Below are 24,218 nucleotides of genomic sequence, written 5' to 3'. Positions count from 1 at the left end.
CGATGAGATCACTTCCGCGACCGAATGAGTGCGGCTGCGGAGCATTGCTTAAAAGGACACCAAAGCGAAACAAGAAATCAGTTTCGACTAATAAAGGATTGTTTGAAAACCGCGCAGGCAGTCATTTCAAAATAACAGTTTGATTATTAGATGAGAAAATTAAGATCGAAGTATCAGTACTTGAATTTTGCACCGAAACCCCGACGCCGGTACGTCAGTGCGAGGTCAGGGACTCCAAAGTATGTTTTCGCATTTGGGCCGCGTTGGCTCAGTAAAGGTCCCCGAAACTTGCTATGTTTAATGTTTCGTTCCTTTAGAACACAATGTAGTCAATCTGTACTGCTGTATAAGTAAGTAGGCCCTAGAAGACGCCATCAAAATCCATGACGTCACAGCGACCAGTTGCGGGAACCTCAAGCAGGCGTCGCCACCGGTCTTTCGTTTCTGTGCTTTTTCTGGCTTACCAAGTGTCTTATTGTGGGGAGAATGGTGTTTTTAGTGTTGTAGAAAGGTAATTTACTGATGCAGAAGAAATAATTGCTAGCGGTCTTGCAATAGCTTTATCTGCGTCTGTAAATGTAGTTTACTAGTTCGCGACCAATGTTTTGCAGGGGCGCATAGCCACTACGACATTTAAAACCCCAAACTTCTCGCAAGCAAAGCAGGTAAAAGGACAACTGAACCGTTACCAGGTTACAACTGATGGCAGATGTCTCTCCAAATCACAGCCCTCATGTAATGTCTGTAGGAGGAGTCATCCCCAAAGGTGCAAATCGCCACATGGCCTTCGCTGTGGTCGGCGTGATGATGTTGTGCCACGAAAAAGACATCTACACAAAGCAAGCATTATGAAACTCATTGAGAAATGTATATCGTAGAGGGTTGACGGTAAGAATCCATCTAGGTGGAAATACACCCACTGTGGCCCCGTGCGTCTGAGGGCCATCTTGCTGGTTTCTCTGCATAGAACAACATAACGATGCTTGCATTCCCTGAGAGCCGGTGGTGTTGCCCTCACATGCTTGAATTTTATGTCCATTGCACACAGCACAGTATGCCTTGATTGTCAGTGATGGGTAAAGAATGCAGCGAGAAGTGCCCCTCACGAGGTGCATGTGTGTGCGAGCCACCCAGTCTCCCTATCCTTTGTATCCATGTCTCCCAATCTCACCTGTTCTCAGGCTGTCTCCTGCTGTGACACTCCCATAGCCACCAACTCTCCGAAACTTCCCACAAAGCTTGCAAGTCTCGTTTCTTTCTACGATTTTATAAAAAGAAGTGCCTGCAAAAAAAAAAATTATAATAAGTGGGTTCGAAACATGAGGTGGTGCAAGATTGCGAAAACAAGTGCATACAAAAAAAAATTACATTGTACCTGCGCCACCCTCTTGTAGCAGCAAAAGATGCCATATATGGAATTCAATGTTACTGCATATGCTCCCCGCAGAAGCGATACAGTAACTCTTCTGATGTAGAGGACTCTACAGAACGCGATGGAAGGAAAAATGATAGGTGTAACGTTAGGAGACAGTGATGTCGATTGGAGAGCAAACATGGGGGTAGCCGAGATTCTAGTTGACATTAAGAGGGAAGATATGGAGCTGGCCAGGATATCTAATGCACAGGAGAGATAACCGGTGGTCAGTTAGATATACAGAATATGTACCAAGGGGAAGGGAAGAGCAGTGAGCCAGGTGGTGTGATCAAGTCAGAAAATTTGCAGGCACAATATAGTGTCAGCTGGCGCAGGACAGGTGTAATTAGAGATTGCTGGAAGAGGCCTTTGTCCTGCAAGTGGACACAAGTAGTCTGTTGAGGATAATACAACTCTACTGCCAACAGAGCCTGCCATATACTTAAACACCTGTACAATGGCCCTGGACCACCCATCCCAACATTCCTTTGTTCTTTACCCTTCCCACTCCACAATGGGCTATAAAGGTAAATCTTGAATGATTGTTAAATTATTAATAAAGTGACCATGTATCCCGCAGAAGGTGTGGGCTTAGGCCAAAGTATATATAAAAAACAGAGTATGCTATGACATCTGCCCCTCCTCAGTGTCGTGTAAGCAGGACTTTTCAGAAGTTGGCAGGTAAGAACGCCTCACTTTGCTGGAGAAAAAGTGTCATGGCCAATTTTTCCTGCATTCTTGGCTTGTCATTGACTACATATCACAACTAATTCGTGCTCACATGGCCGCGAGAGAGAGTTTCCTTTCCCAACAGCCACAAAGCTGTGTTACTATTCTTGTATAGCACTCGTGTCATTCATGAAAGCAACACATTTAGGTTCCTGGTTGTGACGTCTTCAAATATGGCTTTGCAAACTAACCCTTTTTTTTCTTTTTTCAACGCTGTATCATTGTTTTCTCTCTCCCTCTCTTGTGGGCATGAGCAATTTGCCCAACATTAAGAACTGTGCTACCACCTGTTGAGCAGATTGTGCCGTGCATCACTTACCACAACGTTGCAGTGTTCAACACTCTTTCACTTTCCAGTTTTCTTGGCAGAACTTCAGAAACATGGGCTCCTTGCATGCAGCTGCTCTTAGATTGCTTACAATTAGCGAAGGGAGGCATTGTATGTGCAAGAAAAATTTATGGTTGTTGCACCTGCAGGCACTAAAATCACTCAAGAAATACCCCCTGGTGCTGAAGAGCGGCAAAGAGGCGAAGATTTTGGAGTACTTTGGTGAGCAGTGTCTTTCACCTCTAATCATTTTAACAAAATGGCTCGCTTCCGCTTCTGCTGCAACGAGTTTCTGAAACTGCCACAGAAGGTCTGAAATGGCTTTCTTTTTTTTTTCTTGTTTTTTTTTGCTATACATTGACAATCTGAGTAGCTGTTTTATGCATTCATGAGAGTCAAGTGACTACTTCTTTGACACTCTAGTTGCCTCTATGAAGCTGTTTAAATGCTATTGGCATGATCTCTCTCAACCTGTGACAAGGAAGCATTGTCTGAAGACCACCAAATGCTTCATTCTGTCTAATTACTCTTCTTTCTTTCTAGTGTTTCTGATATGAAGGAAACACATTACCTTGACCTTTTATGGTGTCAAGATATTTCTCACCTGTGCGCACTTCACAACACATACAACACTAATTATAGCATACGACACCTTCTTTTCAGTCCTCCCACTTGGACCTCACCTTGCTTCAATCACCTGTTGGATGTTACTGTTGGATGTCGAGAACAAGCGAGGATTGGAAATACATGCCAACCTCCATTATTTCCTTTACTTAGCTTTACATGTTTAAATCAGTGTTGCCCAAGCATTTGTGTTCTGTTCTTCAATCTGAATTAATGGCTTGTGTTTAACCGCTCTTAACTGCGTCGCCAACTGACACTCAGAATAAATAAAATGAAAGAAAGAAACAAGGACAATGTGCGACTTAGACCACCAGACCCAATGCAGACTCTATGTAACTGAAGCCAAATTAAGAAAAGAATCTGTGACAGCTAGCAGGCTACATAAAAAGGTGAAAAATATTGGAGAGAGAGCGAGCAGTTCAAAACACACGGCAACATAAATTTTTGCTTTTGCATAATGCACTCTGCAGCCATCCCTCTGCTAAGCTAGTCTGCTAGCGTTGCCATTCTCAATGTGTCTTCCTTTGTGTGTGTGCATGTCCCATTTGTGGCAAATAATGTCTTTCATCAAATACCAATTAGGCCAAGAAGCAGTCCTCTTGAAGCTAGTGTAAGCTGAGAACAATCTCATCCATTCTCCCGCAGGCGACAAGCTTTGCAATATGCTCGACAAAAAGCTGGAAGAGCATCGACAAGAGAACCCCGGCTGGTGCCCGGCCTCCGACTCTGCGCCAGTGCTGATGGACCTGTCGGACAACGGTGACGACTCGCATGCGTCGGCTAGCCAGGACGACGCGAGCGGCGCAACCACCTCCAGTGGCGGAGAACGGGCCCCTGCAGGCAAGACGAAACGCAAGAAAGCTGGCGACGCTGGCCCACCCACCAAAAAAAGGGGGCCACGGCAGTACATTCCGCTGCCGCGGAGCGGGGCGCACGCAATACTCTTGATCCTGGGCCAGAGAAGACTGCAGCTCAAGGTGAAATGGACAACTTCAAGCATAATTAGCAAGTCATGTAAATCTGCTCTTCGTTTTCACAGAGTAACTGATTCTTCGATATGGCGCAGACGTTGCAGCAACTGAATTCATCATCTACCAAAAATGTCACACTGGCTGCATTAACATAGCCCTAATTACAAAAGCTTAAACCATAAGTACATGGCTAGCGTTCTCGTACATTTCTCATTTTTGGCTTTTGTAACACAACTCGATAAAACCACAAACAACTCGGGTCATTGACATAAATATTTCTTATTTCTTTAGCAGAATCCACATTGAAATAAGGGCTTTTTTCTGGAAAATTCCACGTACACCTGGCCACAAAAGTTTATGAGGCACTGGATTTGTGAAAAGGCTGAATTCCCGTGATGCCTGTGGGCACATATCCTTGAATTCAAAGTTTTCATTGGTAGCAGTTTTTGCGACCTATGCAGTGATCCATTAAATTAAAAGTGCCATGCCTTAGCAGGGTAGAGACTCCTATCGCAGAACCTGTGTCCCCTAAGCTTTTGGGGCCAATGTGCTATTTTTGTCAGTATAAAGTGTTCAGACAGGGTATGTCATTCTAGTATTACAGGAGAACCTCGTTCATATGTTTTGGAAAAAGAAATGTGCGAGAAGAATGTACTAACCGGGAAAATTTACGATCAAAAGTTACTAAACGATTTGACAGATTCAGCGACATCTACATAAGGCGAATCATTGCGCATATCATTGCAGCATGAGATGCCAACATCCGCCAAGCTGTTGGGGCACGAGTGGCCCAGGGCGTGCATCATCATTTTTGCCAGTAAGATTGCGTTGGCACCCCTCTAATTCAGCAAGTGCCAGGCAGCTTCGGGTGGGGCACTTTGGCGGGATGTTGTGATGTGCCCGCTCATCAAGAAGCATTGTGGCACAAGATGCGCTTCGCTGTTTTCCTGTCCCGTAGCGTTTTAGAGTGGCGAGAGGAAGCCGAAACGAAATTGAGCTGGTGGCGAAGCCGGAATGTGATGCCACAAGAGTGGAATATGATGCCCACTTTGTGCCGCCTGCAGTAAGGAACAGTGGCTCGTTTGGATTATCACTTATCAAAAGCGTTTAGTACGCTTCCAAGGGCGCTACACCATGCATTCTGTGAAACAGATAGGTAAAGACGCGTATCGCAGTAATGTTGCTGGCAATACCGTAAGAAACTGAGTGTGTGCCAGCTTTTTCACATACGTATAACAGGAAGCTTCCTTGGTGGGTGCTCTCGATCGTGCGAGCCTTGTGCCTTGTCTTATTCATGTGGGATCTAGCAGCCAGAAAGCGTATCACACAATCACAGTTTGGTGATACACTGAACGTTGGAGTCAGAAGATTGTATTGTCCAGGAACGTAATATAACTGGTAAAAAAGGAAACGTAAGTGTATTAGGTAATTTTTCGTGTTCTTGATCGCGGACACTCGCACCGAGAAATCATATGAAACAGGATCATATCAACGAGGTTCTACCGTAGCAGTAAAAATGTCTTTATTGACAGGATGGCCTCAAGGCCTGCGAGGAGATGGGGGAAAACGTTGTCACGCTTGTCTATTCAAAGCATGGAGTTCAAACGGGCATCTTAGATGCAAGAGAGAAGGGTGTGATATAAGCTGCCATTGAGCCATGTCTGTAGGCTATGTTTGTTTTGCATACACTGGGCCGCGTTTCCACTTGTGAACCAATAGAACATGTACTACTGTATAACTTTGCACGAACCACCTGGCACCCTGCTTTAGGAATGAACTAATAGACCACGGTCTACTAAGATCCTGTCTACGATCTGCTTCTCGTGGATTTGTCATAGTCACTAATTATAACGGCGTCATGACGCTCATGCTTTGCACAGGCTACCTGGGCAGGGGCAAGCAGCCATGACTGGATGAGCAAATCCGACCTCATTGTCGCAGCACAGCCTCTCTGCGATGCATCCTTCACGCAGGTGAGCACGCGCAGGCTTGCCGGCCGACATTGTCAACATGACCCTGCCTGCATGCGGAAAACCACTTGCAAGCAATACGTCATGTGACTTTTTAGAACAGTTGGGCAATGCAGTGCCTGCCAACTCTTAAGAATTTTCAATGAAGTTTAAGAATTCGGCCTTGTTCTATCTACAATTTTACTAACATTTGCATCAAGTTTTACGAAAAATAAATATCTTCCGTGGAAAAGAAACTGAACTTTATTTATTGAAAAGAATGGTCCGGCAGTTTTGGTTGTGATGGCCTCAGGTGACGGATCAAAGTCCTTGGACTCGGGCGGCATCGTCAGCTTGCCGGATGGCCCAAAGCTGGTCTTCCAGCTCTGAACTTCCATGGAAAAGATTTTTTTTTGTAGGTCTTTGACCATACCCTTGAAAGTCATCTGACTGTGAAAGGATACCAGAGAAGTACCAGCTTAGGCCAAGTTTATTTCAGACATGTTCCTGTAGCTGGCGAAATTGACAACAGTAAAGTCGCTGACGAAGTCACTATGATCTAAAATGTTGCTTGGCAGTTTGTGGTGTTTCCAGTTCTTCTACCACATGTGCGTTGTGTGTAATGGTAAACCATTGTTAAAGCATGCACATGTATCCTTCAACAGGTGCGCTTGGCAGTTTTTTTTTTTTTGATGCGGGCTATTCCCTCTTCCCTATTACAATGCTGTGTCCGCAAAATGTTTTCAAATTTTAATGTTAACTGCTTGGCTATTTACTGCTCACTGTTGCATCACGTGTGGATAACAAAACTAGTTATAGAAAGCCAATTTTGAGCACAACAGTGAAATAAGATCTAGGCATGCACTGTATGCTAAGGGCAAACAGTATTTTCAATCAGTGCGCTTCTTTTTTCAGTCAGGGTAGCCACTTCAAATACATTTTAGCAGGTGATGTGCGATGACAAGTTCCATGTTGTCATTAAGTGATGGCGCACCAACTTCCCCCTTCACAGAAAGGTACCTGGGCACACCTATAGTTAGAAGCTGAATTTTGAAACTGCTGTGAATCTGTGACTAGAGAACTCGGGTACTGATAAGGTTGGTGGTAAGAGAGTGCTGATCTCGTAAACGATATACTGAGTATGTGTCCATGTTTTTATAGATTGAAGTATTTCTCGAACTTCCACTCGTTTTGAGAGGCAGTACATTTGCATTTCGCAGCCCCTGCCAGACACCCACTACACGGCTTGGAGCTGCATGGCGACCCTGATCAAGAAAGGACTCGTAACCAAGCAAGGTTGTCCGGCAAGGTGAGGAGGATATGGTCTTGGATATTTGCTTGTGAGCAGCCGGGCAGCTTTGGGGAATTTGAAGACGCTAGTGTTACTAGTATAAGTTCAGAATGTAGCTTTAGCTTCTCACGCTAGGCAATTGCCATGAGGTGGCATTTCTTTGTCTTTATCTCAAGATTTCTTTTTCATTGCAAGTCATGTCGCACATACCTGAATGCCGTTTATCCCAGAGCACCAAAACGAAAACTCATGTGAGGCCTACGCCTCCACTTTGGAGAACAAAAATTTAGGGAATGAAAAGAATTTCACTCAGCGTCAAGGTGCACATTACCTACATGCTGGTTAATTTCTGCGAGTCGTTACTGTAGAGGGGACTAGTTACTGTTTTGCCAACGATGCACCATTACCACCATGTACAAGTGTAGATCCAGCATGCTTCAGCAGTATCGACTGTGCTGCAGCACGATTTTTAGCTGCACTGAACTTTTGGTCACATTCTGTTGTTGTGAGCGGGAAGGACCTGCTGGTGCATCCTGCGGCCTTCAATCTTCAAGTGATTGCATCGTCATCAAGAGGTTCAAAGTGATGAGAATCTCAAATAGTATGGACGTCACGAAAGAAGACTAGCTTTGGGAGGGCACCAATGAGGCAAGCTTGTTAAATGATGAGGGCAGTGGAAGCAGCCACGATTATTGAACTAAAGCGTTCTTAGTTAGCTGTCAGTCGTTGCATTAGTACAGCTCAATATAACAAACTCATTAAAAATGGCACTTTACTTGATTACATCGAAGTTTAGTTATATTGAAATTTGACCTTTTATGCAACTAAGTACAGTCGCCAATTTATTTTTCTCACTCGGAAGGGGCCATAAGATTTTCCAAATTATAGGCCCATCGAAAGAAAACTAATTTCAATGAAAGAAATATCGATTTTATCGAATTTGAGAGTCTGTGACCAAAAATACGTTTACATGCCATGTCTACAATATCTTCACATTGGGAACACACAGCGAAGCCTGCAACACTTTCGTGTCTGCTCTATGTCTACTCGTGTCGATAAGCATTTATCGCCTTGGTATTCCTTTGCGGTCGCAGTGAAATTTGTTTATAGGATTGAAATCACGTTTAAACACATTTTATTATATTGAGGATGAAAGTACATGGCGTTCTAGGAACAAAAGTTTATGAAAACTAAAAAGATATACACTTTGTTATGTGGAGAATTTTGTTATATTGAAGTTTTTTATTAGAGCTTTAACTGTATTCTACATAGCTATCTGAGTGGAGTTTGAGGCTTCAGCGAGTAGCCATAAGCTTGCCTCAGCTATAGTCTCTCACCCTGTAAAATATAAAACACAGAAAGCTAAGTGTACATTGACTTTTACTGTGGACCATACTATACATCCCAAACTGCAAGATATTCTTTGGTTTTTGGGTTTAGTGGACAGCATCCTTGTGCTTCACTGGTTACTATAGTATATTATCTTTATTTGAATGAAACAGGTGGGAGCTAAGTCTTGTAGAATTTATTCCATTAGCATCTCTCTGTTTGTTCTGAGAATGTGTTTTCATTTCCTTCTTGTAATGAATGTATTTGTCAGCTTTTTTCTTCCCACTTATATGGCATTTCTTTGCTACTTCTGTTTTTTATCGTGCTTTCTTGTGTCAGCCTAATTATCAACAACAGCATGCAAGGCACAATATAGCCAGGCTAACCACTCCAAATATAATTAAAGACCCGCCATATCTGCCATGGCTTTGGGTGTCTTTAAAAGCCTTGGGAAGTTCTTTTCACAAAATCTCCCATGGACCCCGCTTGAAATTTTAGTCCAGTATTCAAAGGCAGAACACATACACTTTATTGCCCTTTATTTGGCAAGCAGTAAAGGCCTTAATGTCACTCGCTTGTTGCTGAACTTGATCATTTTCTTGGCTTCGTACATGCTGGTGACAGCTGATTAATTCCAGCACATAGCCTGTACCATCTCCAAAGCACTTTTGACGCAGTTGTCGCCTCCTGTTTGCTTTTTCATTTGTTTCGCATTCTTATGTTGTGTTTATGTATAAATAACATGTACAGTGAAGCATCATTATAATGCAGTAATCAGGACAGCAAATGAACTTCGCCATAAAGACCGGGCTACACAGAGCGAGAAGGTGGCGTCAAAGTGGCAAACTTTGCGCAGCGGAGAGTGCCCGACGTCAGAAAATTTAATGCCCACTGTTGATCTGGCTTGACCAGAAAAAAATCTGCCCCGCGAACTTCGCTGACGAATGTGGCAACTGTGTGAGGCGCGCTGGCCAGGCATCGTATGGTGCGATCTCTCTCTGACTTTCAGTAGAGCGCACGGAAATAGTTCAAATCGTTTGTAAACACATATTTGAAACTTCTTTCTAATAGCTTGGAAATTAATTAACAACAACTCATGGAATCAAAACCAATTTTATAATTTTTCTTTTTGTTTTACAAAAACACGTTCACGTCTGGCAACACAGACAACTACGCGGCGAACGAGTGAGAGAATCTGCCTGTTTTTCGCACCATGTAGCCCAAGGCAGCGAACAATCGGCGTGGCTCGGCCTCGTGATGGTCATTGTGAGTTCGTTTCATGTTGCCCAGCCTTAAGCAGTACTTCTCCTAAAGCATAGAGGCCCTAAAAGAGCCGTGGTAAGGCGGGGCACGTCCGCCAACAGCGCGTGAGCTTCTAAAATGTTTACTAAAACAAAACCATGCTTGATGATGACGATGTTTCATTTGATTTGATTTATTGATTTCCATTACCCACACACATACAGAGGAGTGGTAAATGGAGGTGGATAAGGGAAAAAAAGCCACACAGACGTGCCTTGAGGGGCAACCTCACCACCTTAGGAACAATATGCCTGCATGGAATAGCGCATGAAGCACCTTATATAATATATTTATACAGTGGCCATAAAGCATTGCAGTTATGCAATTACAGTGCTTGAATTCCGCTGATGCCCGTGTGCAGATGCCTCGCCGGTTGGTTATCATCACACGGTGCAGTCAGCCTCGACGACCTGGCACCAAATGCCGTAGCGGCCTTCGCAGTGCGTTTTACATGCTCAGTTTGATGCAAAGACATGCAAGGGGTCACCAGGCATGCTTGCACCAGGTGGACCTGCGCTGATTTCCCGCTTTCCACATTGCACTAAGTGGAGTCCGCTCCACTTCAAATAATCAGTCTAATATCCCACTTACAAAGGGAAGCTTAGTGTCACTTTGACCAGAGGTACTTTCTGACACTTTGGCAGCATGCTGCCACAGAAAAACAGAAAGTATCATTTAAAATTGGAGGGCAGCGTCAGTGTGCGAATCAGTAGACACATTATATGTTTCTCATTTTGGGGAATATTTGCAATATAACACGGTGTTACAGTCAAGAAGTTAAGAGCAATATTCGGTGTGCATTTTGACTTAAGTAGCATAATTTATTGCTGCCACCTTAGCATAGCCAAGCCAAGACAAGAGAGCATTGTATCCAAGAGAAGCAGAGGAAAGCTGGCACTCTTGATTGCAGATAAGCATGGGGATGCTTATAACATTTGAAATCACAAGAAATTGAGTTTTAAGAATATTTCCGACCCTGAAAAGTGTTCCCTTCTTCCCCCCTTTCTTTTTTCTTTTTCTTTTTTTTTAAGCACTGTTATTACTATTGAGACTACTTGCTTCGATGCAGCTCAGCGGCCATACTCGCTTTTACATGCATTGCACAGTGAGCTATAATTTACAGGCCTAGTTCCATCTATTCACAGTGAGTGTTACTAAATCTTTCCACGTGACAAGCCTATAAATGGCACAATAAGGGCAAAGTACACTTCTTCAGTGTCATACTAAATTTACCTGCCCAACAGAGGCATAAAATGCGTGTATGCTGCCGTCAAGGCCATTACAAATTTAGCTAAAGCAGTGTTCTGAACAAAATGATTTTATCATAATGAGGGTTAACTGTACTCCACGATAAAAGTTAGTTGGAAGTATAGTTCCTGTCATTTGTCTCGAGCCTTCGGTGTTTATGTTTATCGTCTTGTATGTTAGAAGCTCGCCGTTGGAATACTGACTAGCCTGGTCCTACACGCTACTTAAGCTACTAGTATATGTGAGTCATTCTTTTTTGTAGGTTCAGCCTCACAGACGATGGCGAAGAGCTGGCCTGCCGGCTGATAGCCCCAGGTACACCACCCGGCTCAGCATCGCAGGCCCTTAACAGCGATGGAATGTTCACGTCGTCTTTGTCAGACGAGGATGCGTCAAATGGCTTCCCTGCTGTAACGTTACCCCCACCTCCACCTCTGGATTCCTTACGCATTGTTCTGCTCGTTGACTGCAGCGAAACGACAGCTGTGTAAGAATGGCAATCGATATTATGTGTTGGTCTTCAAGGGGGTTTGCGCTCCTTTGCAGCAACCATTTCAGGGAGGTATTTGACCTTGTAGTACCCAGTTTATCGTGTGCTACCCCAAGTTTGGTACCTCCGAATTCTAATTTAAGCCCATTCTGATTTTAGCCTAGTAACTCTGATCCTGTAATGACACCTGATACACTGGTGCAAACTTTCCCTCGTGGATAGTTCGACAAACCAATTACTAATTAATTAACTTTTATGCAATTAGGTCATCATAATTAGTTCATTCTAATAGCACTCCACTTTTTTTTTTACAGCTGTTCCTCTATGGCTAAGAATTTCTTAATGAGGAATATGGGCATCGCAGAGGTAAAGGAGTATCAACATTACATTTTCAACTTGACCTTGTTTTTACATTAAATGAAGGTACAAACCCTCTAAACACTAGAAAAAAAGAAATACTGACAGGCTTTAGAGTATCCCATATATTTTATCTTAATAGCTCATACCTCTTTTTTTATTGACCAGTTCTGATTGGTATCCAGTAGGGGAATGTGTCATGACACCTTGATACGCTGGCTCGCTACATTCCTGTAGCTGCTGCGGCTACCACATATGAGCGTAGCCAGGATAAATGCACACATAACTCCTGTTTATTTTCTTATAAGCAATGTCATTGTACCTAGCCTCATTGCTATAAATGACATGGTCAAGCTTCGTTCTTTGTCTTTACCACATGATAGTGTCCATGACGCCAGGTTCAGTACTTTAAAAGACCGATCTTAGCATCAAGTTAAAATGTCTTATAACTGTTTCTCAACCTCCTGTGCTTGTTAAGTGTCATCCTCTTGTGTGTCAAGTTTGTGGTAAAGTCTCTACAACATTGAAAATATGTTTCAGTAGTTCACTAATTCTTAGTTTACAACCATAGCATATAATTTCTTCTAGGCCATTCGCTGAAGTTGTGATTAGCCTGTATGCCTCCTTGTCTTCCCGTTCCTGTTTTGATTGATGGTGATAACATTAACGTGGGCAGGGACCATGTTATGTAATGATTTTTGCCCCTTGTCATTGGCTGGCATGATGCCATGCCTTCGTTATCACCAGTGGTGGCCACTTGCTGCAAGAAGCAATACGAAACATGTAGGATCGAAGGAGAAGAATCTGTGCATACTGACACAACCTAAGGAGTTTTCTGTAGCTTGGAGCGTTGACTTTTGAACGATGGGTGGGTGACTTGGCTTACATTGCCCGTAGAAATATTGTGAATATCATATTGCTGTTCACTGTAATTGAGTTTTAAAGGGATCAGAAAGCCACAGATGTTGTTTCCCCATCTTTTTTATAGTGACGTGATTGCATGGACACTCCAAACCACAGCCACAGTGTCAGCATGGTGTTCCGGATGTATGTTTGTGCACGTGTGTACACGTGTGTATATGAAATATATCTGATGGCTTAACTACAGGTGTAGGAAAAAAAATTGTATAGAAATGAGAGCGGGTCCCTTGTCTCAGCGGTTGGAGAGGCTGAAGACCACTTGACGGGCGCACTCTGGTATCACCACTCGTGACAGCAGTCGCGTGCCTCATATGTTAACTTACTAGAGCTGTTCGGTAGGTGTCCCAGCTGTGTATCTCAGCACATCAATCAGCCACACAAATTTTATTTTGTCCATAAACAAGACAACATTACTGCAAGAAGAGGTGACCAGAGAGAGAAAATTTCGCAAGAACCATCAATGATGATAGTCATTGTAAACAAATAGCCTGGACAAGCAAACGAGAGAGAAAAAGAACGAACATTTTCCTTACCGAGCCCAGCCATCGACCACCAGCCAGCCAGGAAAATGGCTGAAGAGCCAAAGAATTTGCTTGAAATGTTGCCCCTGCACCGCTTGACTAAGCTCTATAGCCACCTGTGCAACAGCGATGATATGACAGTTGCATTATAGTATGGTTATGCAAGTATATAAAATGCTTATAAAAACAATCGTACAGTACTGTTATACGTATGTGTAGTTACAAAGACAATCACACAGTATGCACATGACAGTGTACGATTGTACATATATGAGCAGTCGCAGAAACAGTTAAACAGGAAATAAGCTTTTTTTGTTGTTGTTTTTACTAGCGGCCAGAACATTGACATTTTTCCTGTCTAGCTCATTTAGTGGTGTTGCCAATGCGTCTTTAAGTGTTCCTTTCCCGCTAAGGGAAAGAAATACTTGAATATGCACTGGCACAGATCAATGAGGAAGCTACTGCTTGATTTTGACGATCATCCGCTAAATTTTCTGTTTTGGGAATTTTTTTTTTCTCTGCAGTTCACAGGAGCGGTTCTTGCGTGAACTGCGGGCATTGGACATCCCTCATGAAGTTCGGAGACTCAATGTGGGGGACTTTGCTTGGGTGTGCCGGTCAGAGGGGGGTGTACACGGACGGCGTGAGTGGGTACTTGGACCCCTGGTGGAGAGGAAGCGAACCGACGACCTGGCAAAGAGTATCATGGACGGCCGCTTCCACGAGCAGAAGGTGAAGACAGAAAAGCAGCCATGCCTGCCCTGGATCTATCAAACTCTTACTGTCGGATCTCAGCGCAATATGTGCACAGCAGGAAATTAACTGGCACTGAAATGAAAAAAAAAATATAGAGAGAGAGAGAAAGAGAGAACATTATTTTTGGGCGAGCTGGAACATTATGGTACTTTTCACTATAGAATGAAATCAGAAAGACATAATCACAGTTTTCGATTCACATTGGCCACCTTCTTTGGAGCTTTTGATCTATGCGTTCATCTTCACTTGTAGCTTGACAACGCGTCTCATTCCTAAATGCACGTGAGCTTGCTGCAATTTTAGACGTGGCGGCAATGTTAGCACAGCTTCCAGTTTTTCACCGTTGGAAGGCAGGCCTGATAGTAATACACACCTGAGCATTTGAAATTGGTCTCCAAATGAAAACAAATCACGAAATATTATATCGCCAAATCTTGTGTATAAGAAGGTATACCATTGAAGTTACAGTGTGTGGTACAATTGTACTAAGGTGTGTTCAGCAGTTTGAGGCACTTACTCTATTTTTGCGCGTACAAGCCACATCAAAAACTCAACAACTCAAACAGTGAAGCAGGGTGCTAGTTACTTGCGAGTTTTGCCTTGAGTTGTGGCTTCACGGCTGTGCAGCGTGCGCTGCCGTGAAGCCACACTTCACGTCAAAGTCCTCCGACTGGTGGTGTTGCGGCGGATGACAGCGTTTTCGATGCACGCGGCAGGCCGCACCTTTCTTTTCTCCAGCTGCCGTGACACAGGTAAACCTCGACATAACAAAGTCGGTAAAACTGGTGGCACTTTTCTTAATTATTTCAAAAATATGTTATATCGAAATTCGACCTTTTATGCAATTAAGTACAGTGGCCAATGCACTTTTTTTTATGGGGTGTGGCTGTTACACAAGGCAGGCTAATAGCTACTCATTGAAGCCTCAAGCTGCACTCAGACTGCTATGCACTGTAATGTAACCACTGGTGACTATCTGTGAACACTTTTATTCAGTCATCTTCACAGCTCTCACAGCTGTCATTGCTTGAGGAGATCACATCACTGGAACTCTTCCAAAGCTTGGCATTTCCTTGAAGCTCTCGCCAGTGGTATCAAATGAAAGTGCACACCACACTTTCAAAATTCTAGCACGCACTACTTGCAGTGGAACCTTATTCACATGCCCTGCGGGGAAACGCGTCCAAAAGCATGCGTCGCTAATGTTTATAAAGCACAGCAAACCAGCAGCTACAACAATGCAGCACAGCGCAGCCTATACTGTTAAAGGGCACTGCATCCTCGCAGTGCGATACTACAGAACATGGCGGTAGGGATGATGATGATTATCCCATCGTCGGCAGGACAGTAACTAGGGCCATCTAGTGAGCTCGTGGAAATTAACCAGCACACAGGTGTGTAGTTGACACTTTGTGAAACTTTCTTTTCCCAAATTTTGCACCTTATAAGACACGGGACCTTGCATGAGTAAATTTTGCATTTCTGTGTCACATGTGACTTTGTAATAACGAGGTTCTACTGTACATCGTCTTTAGCCCCCTTCTGTTTGGCCCTTTAGGCCTGCTGTGTTTAATAAATTAATAGGCACGAATATGCTCTGTACAGGTGCGACTCGTGGCATCGGGTATCAAGCCTCTGGTCTACCTCATCGAGGAAACGGGCGGAAGGTCCACTTCCTGCATCTCCGACGCCGCCTTAGAACAGGGCATTCTCAACACGCAGGTGGAGGCTGCATTCCATGTTCTCTCATTTTGAAAGGCCTCTCCGCTTGTCGACACTTCTACAGGTCACCCCGGACATGAGCAGTAACAAAAAAATATCTATTTGATTATTTATTTTCGTTACTTAGTTAATTCAAATACGCTGAAGACCCAGAGAGAGGAGTGGTCAAATGAAATACAATATACGTAGGCAGTGAAAGCTAGCAAAAGGCATGACACACGACAGCCTCAAGGTTCTTTTTAAATCTGTGGTGTGAGCAATGAAGGCAGGAAGGCGGTTCTAGTCTGTGTGTGTCCTAGGGATACGAGAGTGGCTGAGCAGATTCGTGCAGCAGGCTGATACTTCACCTTTCAAACTATAGTCTGACCTATGTGAAATATATGTGGGACGAAAGAAAATTGTGTCTTTCAAAACTGGGTTATAATTGTGTACTATTCTGTGAAAAAAGTGGAGCCAAGAACATTTACAACATGCCAAAAAGTCAAGTAAACCTAAAGTTCTTTTCATGTCTGCAATGCTATCATGACGTCAATAATTAGGTAGCATTTAGAATGAGACAAGCCACATGATTTCAAATGCTTTCAGCTGCATGGCTTAATGTGATTTGACTGTCCTAACTTGACTTGACTGACTAACCAAGCAGATGAATGATGGCAATGGCGAAGAGAAATCGAGGTGGAAAGCGTAAGTGGAGGGTGTGGCGAAAGCATGAGAAGAAAAGCGTAGTGCTGTTCAAGACAGGCTTTGCGACAACGATTGCTACGAGATGGCACCAGAGTAGAGCACACTTCTATGCACCATGGCACCACCGATACCATACAGTCGAACGCGACGATATTGAACCCGTTTACATCAAATTATCCTGTTTATCGAACAATTTCTGAGCACGGTATAGTTACTATGAGTACATATAGCAAAAAATCACGCTTTCATCGGACAAAAAATAGCAGTGACTTCCGATATATTAAATATCAAGTGGCGTGAAAGTGCCCCTGGAAGTTGGCATTCCCTCGCGGCAGCAGGGAAATCCACCGGCACATCTCAAAAGTGGTTTAGCCCAGCGGCACAGCTCCATCCACCCGCTCTCCCTACCATGACCACGCTGCGTCGGGCAAGTCGGCGACACCCCCCTGCAAGAAATGAGTCCTGGCCCACTCACAGCGCTTACTGAGACAGCCAATCAGAGGCTCTTATGCACTCGTCATGCACGATGGTGGAAGTCCAAGTTACCTCGCTGCTTTTCTCATTCATTGTGTTTGTGCATTGTGGGCCTTCTCCCTCAGTGTTGCCATAATGGCTAATGTGAAGCGCACTGAGTTCGCTTTTCGCCGTGAAGCTCGAAATTAAATCGAGTCTAACGCGGTAAAAGTCGGATGTCGCCACATTGTACAGGATTCCGAGGTGCACTCTCAGCACGATCATGAAGAATAAGGGGAAGATTAGGGCTAGAGCAGACAAACAACCTAGTACCCGTGGTGCATAATGCATATGCACGGCCGTGTACAAGTGGTTCATCTGAAACTGCTTCAGACGTGCCAGCTTCCGCGTGCCCATATGAAAATGCCTATGAGTGCGACGAAGCCATCGCCGGTGTCGCCGAAGTTTGGAGCGAGCTGTCACAATTTCCGGAAGCCATTGACGGATCAACAGTCGACAAGTTTGTGAGTGCGGATGATGGTGTCGCAACCACGGGAGAGCCCAAAAACAAAGATTACATTGCTGACATCGTGCCAAACACGTGTGAAAATGGGCACAATGAGGAAAGCAACTACGATCCTTTGCCCATATCCTCCTAGGTGATTGGTGCACTCGCACTAGTCCGCCGCTTCTGCGCAAATGTGGAATGTTGCGGCTTCAGCTGCTCCCGACTCTTTAGACGTTGTCGAGAAGTGCGTGCTGTCGCAGGCAGTGAAGGTGCCCAAGCGGAAGAAGCTACAGGACTATTTCATGCGAAACCAAGCTAGTTTCATCAATAAAGTATTATAAATGGTATGTGCTTTTACAACGTCTAATTCTTCAGCAGGCTTATATCGAATTATGCCCTATATCGAACTGATAGTGGTTTTTTGGAGAGTTCGATATAACAGGGTTCAGCTGTATATGGAAACAAAGCGCTGCTTGAACAAAGGTCTGTCTGGGGCAGCCGTTGTGAAACACACCCACTCATCACCCATGCACTGCCTCTCGCGATCTCCCAATTAGCGAGGCAGTCGCACCACGCTTTGCTTCATTTTCAACATGCGTCACGAGACAAGTGTCCATGCCAGCCAATATATAGCGAAATGAAAACACATGTACAGCTGTGCTGAACTTTCGCATAGGGGAGTATAGTAATCAATTTATTTTGGACTTACAACGCCTCTTCTCACGTAAAAGTGCTTTATTCTTTTTTTTTTATTTTTTATATAGAAGGGGAACTTAGTAATGTAGATGAAATATTTTTTTTCCCTTTAGTGCCCCTTTAATGCGAGACAGCCTTCGCCAAAATACCCTCTGCGTTACGTGCTTCCTTCAGGTGTCGGACGGTTTCCTGATCAAGTGGACGCGCGACCCCAGAGACACAGCCTGCTTCCTGGGCATCACCACATGCCACCTGCAGACCAAGAAGGCCTCGGCCACATCGTCGGCCGAGTTCCTCGAAGGGAAGCCCACCTGGGAGGACTTCAATGCCGGGGGTGTAAAGAGCCGAGTAAGGAAATTCCATTCGGTAGTGTTGAGCCCCGATTTGGGGAACTCTGCGTTTTGCAACCTTCATAATCTTATGCTGATCTGTTAGTCTCTTCAGGTGCTCTGTCCACACATCATTATAGTAGTGCATGAAAAGCAAAAGCACTTCTTGAAAATTATTGTACTAGTATGATAAAAATGCTATTTAAAATTGGTTGCATATATCTTAAAACTTCTGATTGGATGCGTGCTGCAAGTTCTAATAGTAACTGTACTAAAGTGCTTTAATAAAAGAAGTAGTCTGGGCTGATTCGTATGCATGCTAACCTGTTTCTCTAAACCTTTCTTTCTTTCTTTCTTTTTTTTCTTCCTTTATTTGCTTCTGCCTGCAGGGCCTTCAAGTACGTGAGATGCTGGCCCTAAATCTCCTTCAAGTCAAGGGTCTGTCTCTCGACAGGGTGATGCCACTAGTGGAAAAGTACCCAACACCTATAAGGTCAGTTGTTGCATGTTTCCGAGTCTCATGCTGCACCTAATATAGTAATGACAGATGTTGCGGTAGTCAGGCGCACCTCCTAGACGCCAATTGCACAAACACATAAACAGGAAAAAAAGATGTTGGCACACTTCCCAGGCTTTTCACGCAGTCGGTTGCAGTTTCTTCTTCAGCTGTCGCAACCAAGCAGTGCCTCTGGTTGAAGCAAAAACTGAAGAAATCGTATCGCAGCGAGGTCTTTGGCACCATCTTGTAGCAGAGAATGGCAGTTATGCCAACACTACTAAGACCTCCGAGATCAAGTTTTGCAACAAGCCAATCTTAGAGGCCATGCAGATACCAAAGCTCAGCACAAAGATGAGCAGAGTATGAGGCATCATTCCATGTTAGCACAGCTTCTAGTGCAGTATGGCCAACAAAAAGGAGGGGGAAAGCATTCATGGTGGGGGTTGCAAGGGAAGTAGCCAACTGCCAATAACTCCATTTATGCTATTTGCATTTGGAATTTTTGTGTTAGAAGGATTTACAAGGAGATGTTCTGTAATTGACACATTTCGCAAGTTTCATGAAATGTTGTCAGAGCACCCTTGGAAACATCCTTGGGTGTGTCTTTTACCAAGCTGTGTGATGTGCAGCTTACCATGTTTTTTACAAACAGTGGCCGACCGATCTTCTAAAAATGCTCGCATCTTGCCATAGCACCATCTCGCGGCAGGAAATTGTACCGCTTTTGTAATTGTGCCACTTCAGTACTAATACTAGCTGAACCCACTTATAACGACACCCATTTTAACAACATATCGGATGAAACAATGAGCAGCCAATGCACTGTGAACTTTTGTACGTGTTATATGGTAAAATTAACCGGTTACTACGACGCTCCCACGCTGCATTATCGGTTGTCGCAATTAAATCTGGCTGCTTGGTGTGGGCACTGGAAGAAAAAAGAAAGCAGAATCCTCAAAGAAAATAAAAAGAAGCAGTCGCTTCGCCGCACCCGCCTTTGTGCCGCGCTTCTTTGTTGCATCGCGTCGCTGACCTCGCGTGCCACTCCCCCATCTCCTTTTCAACCTCTCACCGACGTCGAAAAAGTGGAAGCGAGACAGGAGAGGAGCATGCAAGGCCCGCAATGCGATGCGATGAAGGCGTGCCATGCAGGGTGCACGGAATAAAGGCGGGTTTGGCGAAGCGACTGTTTCTTTTTGTTTTCTTTGAGGATTTCGCATTCTTCTTTCTTTCGGCGCATACGCCGAGTAGCCAGATAGCATTGTTACCGCCAATAATGCATTGTGGGGGCATTGTAGTAAGCAGTTTGTTTTACCATAGAGCACACACAAAAGTTCACAGAGCAGCAGCTCATTGTCAAATCCGAGTATTGCTAAAACCAGCAATGCTAAGCATAAGTGGGTTTGGCCGTACTTCCTTCTGTCTAATAAAAAATGTTTGAACATTTGTACCCTCAGCTTTATTCGTACAACCCTGTTGTAACAATTATCGATTATAACTTATAACAATGGGATATTCTTGGCGCTTCAAATTCGTTATAAGTGGGTTCGATCATATATTGCTGGAAGCTGGGGTAGTTGGTTGTTGCCATTACGAAACATGGTTACACCGCTAAGGAAAACGAAGACATAAGCATGAAATGCACTGGACGGATAATTGTCATTGCGCTGCACGAACAAGACATTTTATTTGTCTTCATCTTCCTTGGTGCTGTAACCATAATTTGTAATGACACTTGTGATAACTGTGAAGTCGTGAGGGTTAGTGTCCTAGTGTCTGACTGTGTTGTGGCTTTCACCATTTTATCCAGGTTGTTCGAAGCATTTGAGAGAGCTGCCTCCGACCCTCGCGGCAATACAGCATTCCTGAAAGACTGTGGGTAAGGAAGTCGCTCATATGGCTGCCCTTCTGTAGCTTACTACTGGGAGTATAGAAACTTGGAAGTTTATGTAGTCATTTGAAACACTAATTTTGTGACCTTGAGACTTGGTTCTGTTGCTTTGTTTGCATATTTGGCATCATTGTGACACCAGTCTGGACAAGACATTTTCAATGTCATGACGCATGTTATTCTCTCAGGTTCTCTCCTGGAAAACCCTTGAATTTGGAAAAACAGATTCAAACACCCATAAAGCTTGTTGATTTCCTTCAAAACCGCGGTTGGAGGCGACTTCTGAACATTTAAAGTAACAAACTCCGCAACGGTGTGATACCATGGACTCTGTCAGGTTGTCCATGATATCGGTCAACCTATATCTCTCTATATCCTCTATAGTATATCCCTTTTTGAGAGGTCGCCAAGCAATTGCACTGTGACATGTCCATAGCCACTGCTGAAGGCTTGTTTAAATCGCCATTGCCATCATTTTTGTTGTTTTGCTACTTGGTTTACATTGCAGTCATCCCAGTTTTATTTTTTAGAGCCTGGGCTCTACAAATGCCTCAAGGAGATAAAGTAGCTTTCAGCCAGTTGGCTTTACTGTGACAGGTATCTTTGGATGAAGCCTGACATTGCTAATCCTCACTGAGCAAAGTGTGTGATGTTCCAAAAGGCAATTGACATTGTTACGGTGGGAAAGTCAACTTTGAAAAGCCATCTGAAGAGCTTGAAGTGTATGTGCAATTCAGTGACTGCTTAGCTGTAAAGAATTGCAACTCAGAATGAGATCTGAATATTTTTGTCAGTTTATGTGTATGACTTATGTTTGTTTCGGCCTCCTTAAATCTTGGCCTTCAGCAACCTGGAAGTTCCTGAATCGACCTTGAATTTTGTATCGGATGTTCTGCACAAATCCTGTTGTTTCCACAAATGTCAACTCTGAACTCTGAGCACCATTCCAGGTACTGGAGATTGGCTGTTTCTTGTGCACTGCGCTTAATGAAAAACACCGAGCCCATTTAGAAATATATCTGTATAAATCATTAACATAAAAATGATAATAATAACTTAATAAGAGAACCCATTGCATGGCAACATGCTAGCACCTCCTGAAAGCGCTCAGACATCTGTCTTTCAGGACTTCTTTTTTTCTAACATAATAACTGCACATAATAACGAATTTTGAAGAAGCAGTCTAAGTAAGTGGTGTCCTAAGACGCACGAAAAAAAAAAATTCTGCACAATTGTTTTTGCTAGCAGTGACTGGTATGTGGTGTTAGCTCGGTGTGTAAACTTGTAGACACCGTCCCGCAAAAAGTTAGTTGCACGACTGACCTGATACGCAAAAGAAAGTTCTCAGGAACCTACACAATTTGTCAAAGCGCCCAGTAAAACATTCCGTGATGCATGTGTATAAATGGCAGCAAGGAAACAGCAGAAGAGGACTAAGAAGCAAAGGACATGGTGGCCGGCATTGCCGGGGCCAGGCTGAGCGCGTATATTACACCTGCCTAAGAAAGGGAATCGGAAGACAGGTGCCGGTGTAGCTCATTCGGTTTAGAGCATTGCACCTGCCTTGGGGAGGTTGTGGGTTCAGCTCCCGCAGGCGGCAAGCTCTGTTTTCTTTCTCTTTTATTTTGCCTCAAAATTTGTTCATTTCAATTTGAAAAATACAGTTCATTTCCTTTGTGCTTTCCTGGGATTCATGTGGTTTTCACTATAAAAAAAAGAAAAACATTAAGCCCCATTGGCTCCCCTGACTTCTTGCACAAATAGGCAGAACAACGCAAAACTTCTGTGGCACTTATAAGGTGATTGTAGTTAATATTTTTATTTATTTTGTTTATTTATTTAGGATGCGTCACAGGGCTTCCAAAGAAGCACTGAGTGAGACGGGCACACAGCAATAAAGAAAGAGTTATGTCAGTAGTGAACAAACGTTTCTCTGTTTAAAAGGATAACTAATGTCTGTTAATGACAATTTAATGTTATGTTTAGATTTATATGATCCATGTTTTAGCACCAAGGAACTGCAATGTCTGACAGCTGTAGCTTGGTCTGTATTTTGGGAAAAAGGAAATCACTGGCATAGTGATGACTGGATTACTTTACCAATAATGATTAAGTACTTTAAGGGGACACTAAAGTGAAAAGTGATTTCTTCTGCATCAGTAAATCACCGTTCTACAACACCAAGAACACCACTCTTACAACGATAAGACGTTTGGTAAGCCAGAAAAAGCGCAAGAACGAAACACGGGTGGCGACGCCTACTTAAGTTCACGCACCTGGGGGCTGTGACATCATGGATTTTGATGGCATCTTCTAGGGCCTACTAATTATATATAGCTGTACAGATTGAGTACGTTGTGTTCTAAAGGAACCAAATATTAAACATGCCAAGTTTCGGGAACCTTTATTCAGCCAACGCGGCCCAAATGCGAAAACAAACTTTGGAATCCCTGACGTCACACTGACGTACCGGCGCTGGCGTTTCGGCACGAAATTCAAATACTGATACTTTGACCTTCATTTTCTCGTCTAATATTCAAACTATTTTCTTGAAATGACTGCCTGCAGGGTTCTCAAACAATGCTTTGTTAGTCTAAACTGATTTATTGTTTCCCTTTAGTGTCCCTTTAAGGATTAACATATTTATATAATACAACTAAACAAATCTCTAATTAGGTAACTCACACTAGATTTGTTTCATTACAAGTTGTTCAGTATAATAAAGCTTCAAACACTACGCCAGTTGACTGGTTGAGGGCAACAGCGGCTTAGATGGAGCAGTGAAATCAATAAACCTTGCGGGCATAAGACGGAGTAGGCTGATAATGGAGGTGATGATAAAAGTTTGATTACCTTTGTCACATGTTGTTGCTTGACTTGAGGCTGCTCTTTTCTATGCAGGATCACTGGCAAAGCCTTGCATGAGAAGCTGTTGGCATTGTACGGAAGTGTTCAGCCGTTGCAATGACGGAAGGACAGTGCATCACAGTGGCCGCTGAAAGAAAATATAGAGAAGATTATATATATTTATGTGTCATGAGACTAGCGATGGCTCCTAACTGCCCCTTCTTCCATCGTCAGCACAAGCACATCAGCGTCAAATTGACAACTGAGCAGAATTCTTGTCTCAATTCTGACCCCTGCACCTTGTTGTCGTTGGTCATTTTCGAGAGAAATGCCCAAAATAAAAGTTTTTGTTCGCTGAA

The 24,218-nt window shown here is 43.6% G+C and overlaps 2 protein-coding genes across 2 annotated transcripts in view; one reads left to right on the top strand and one right to left on the bottom strand.

Annotated features, from left to right (window-relative positions):
- LOC139047980 (actin maturation protease) overlaps positions 1-1,191 on the bottom strand; it is an 11,821-nt gene extending 10,630 nt beyond the window's left edge. The window contains exon 1 of the mRNA XM_070522217.1: positions 1,172-1,191. The gene's annotated coding sequence lies outside the window, so the exon portion shown is untranslated. The remainder of the gene's footprint in view (positions 1-1,171) is intronic.
- mus81 (mus81 structure-specific endonuclease subunit) overlaps positions 1-24,218 on the top strand; it is a 24,760-nt gene extending 542 nt beyond the window's left edge. The window contains exons 2-12 of the mRNA XM_070522215.1: positions 2,621-2,693; positions 3,741-4,072; positions 5,947-6,039; positions 7,236-7,324; positions 11,448-11,672; positions 13,999-14,206; positions 15,836-15,952; positions 18,468-18,641; positions 19,012-19,115; positions 20,932-21,000; positions 23,914-24,218. Coding sequence (XP_070378316.1) covers positions 2,621-2,693; positions 3,741-4,072; positions 5,947-6,039; positions 7,236-7,324; positions 11,448-11,672; positions 13,999-14,206; positions 15,836-15,952; positions 18,468-18,641; positions 19,012-19,115; positions 20,932-21,000; positions 23,914-23,980 — 1,551 coding nt within the window. The 3' untranslated portion in view covers positions 23,981-24,218. The remainder of the gene's footprint in view (positions 1-2,620; positions 2,694-3,740; positions 4,073-5,946; positions 6,040-7,235; positions 7,325-11,447; positions 11,673-13,998; positions 14,207-15,835; positions 15,953-18,467; positions 18,642-19,011; positions 19,116-20,931; positions 21,001-23,913) is intronic.

The sequence above is a fragment of the Dermacentor albipictus genome, chromosome 7 (genome assembly GCF_038994185.2).
Source record: "Dermacentor albipictus isolate Rhodes 1998 colony chromosome 7, USDA_Dalb.pri_finalv2, whole genome shotgun sequence".
Taxonomy (NCBI): domain Eukaryota; kingdom Metazoa; phylum Arthropoda; class Arachnida; order Ixodida; family Ixodidae; genus Dermacentor; species Dermacentor albipictus.
The sequence above is the reverse complement of the archived record's forward strand: the minus strand, read 5'-3'. Positions and strand labels throughout refer to the sequence as shown.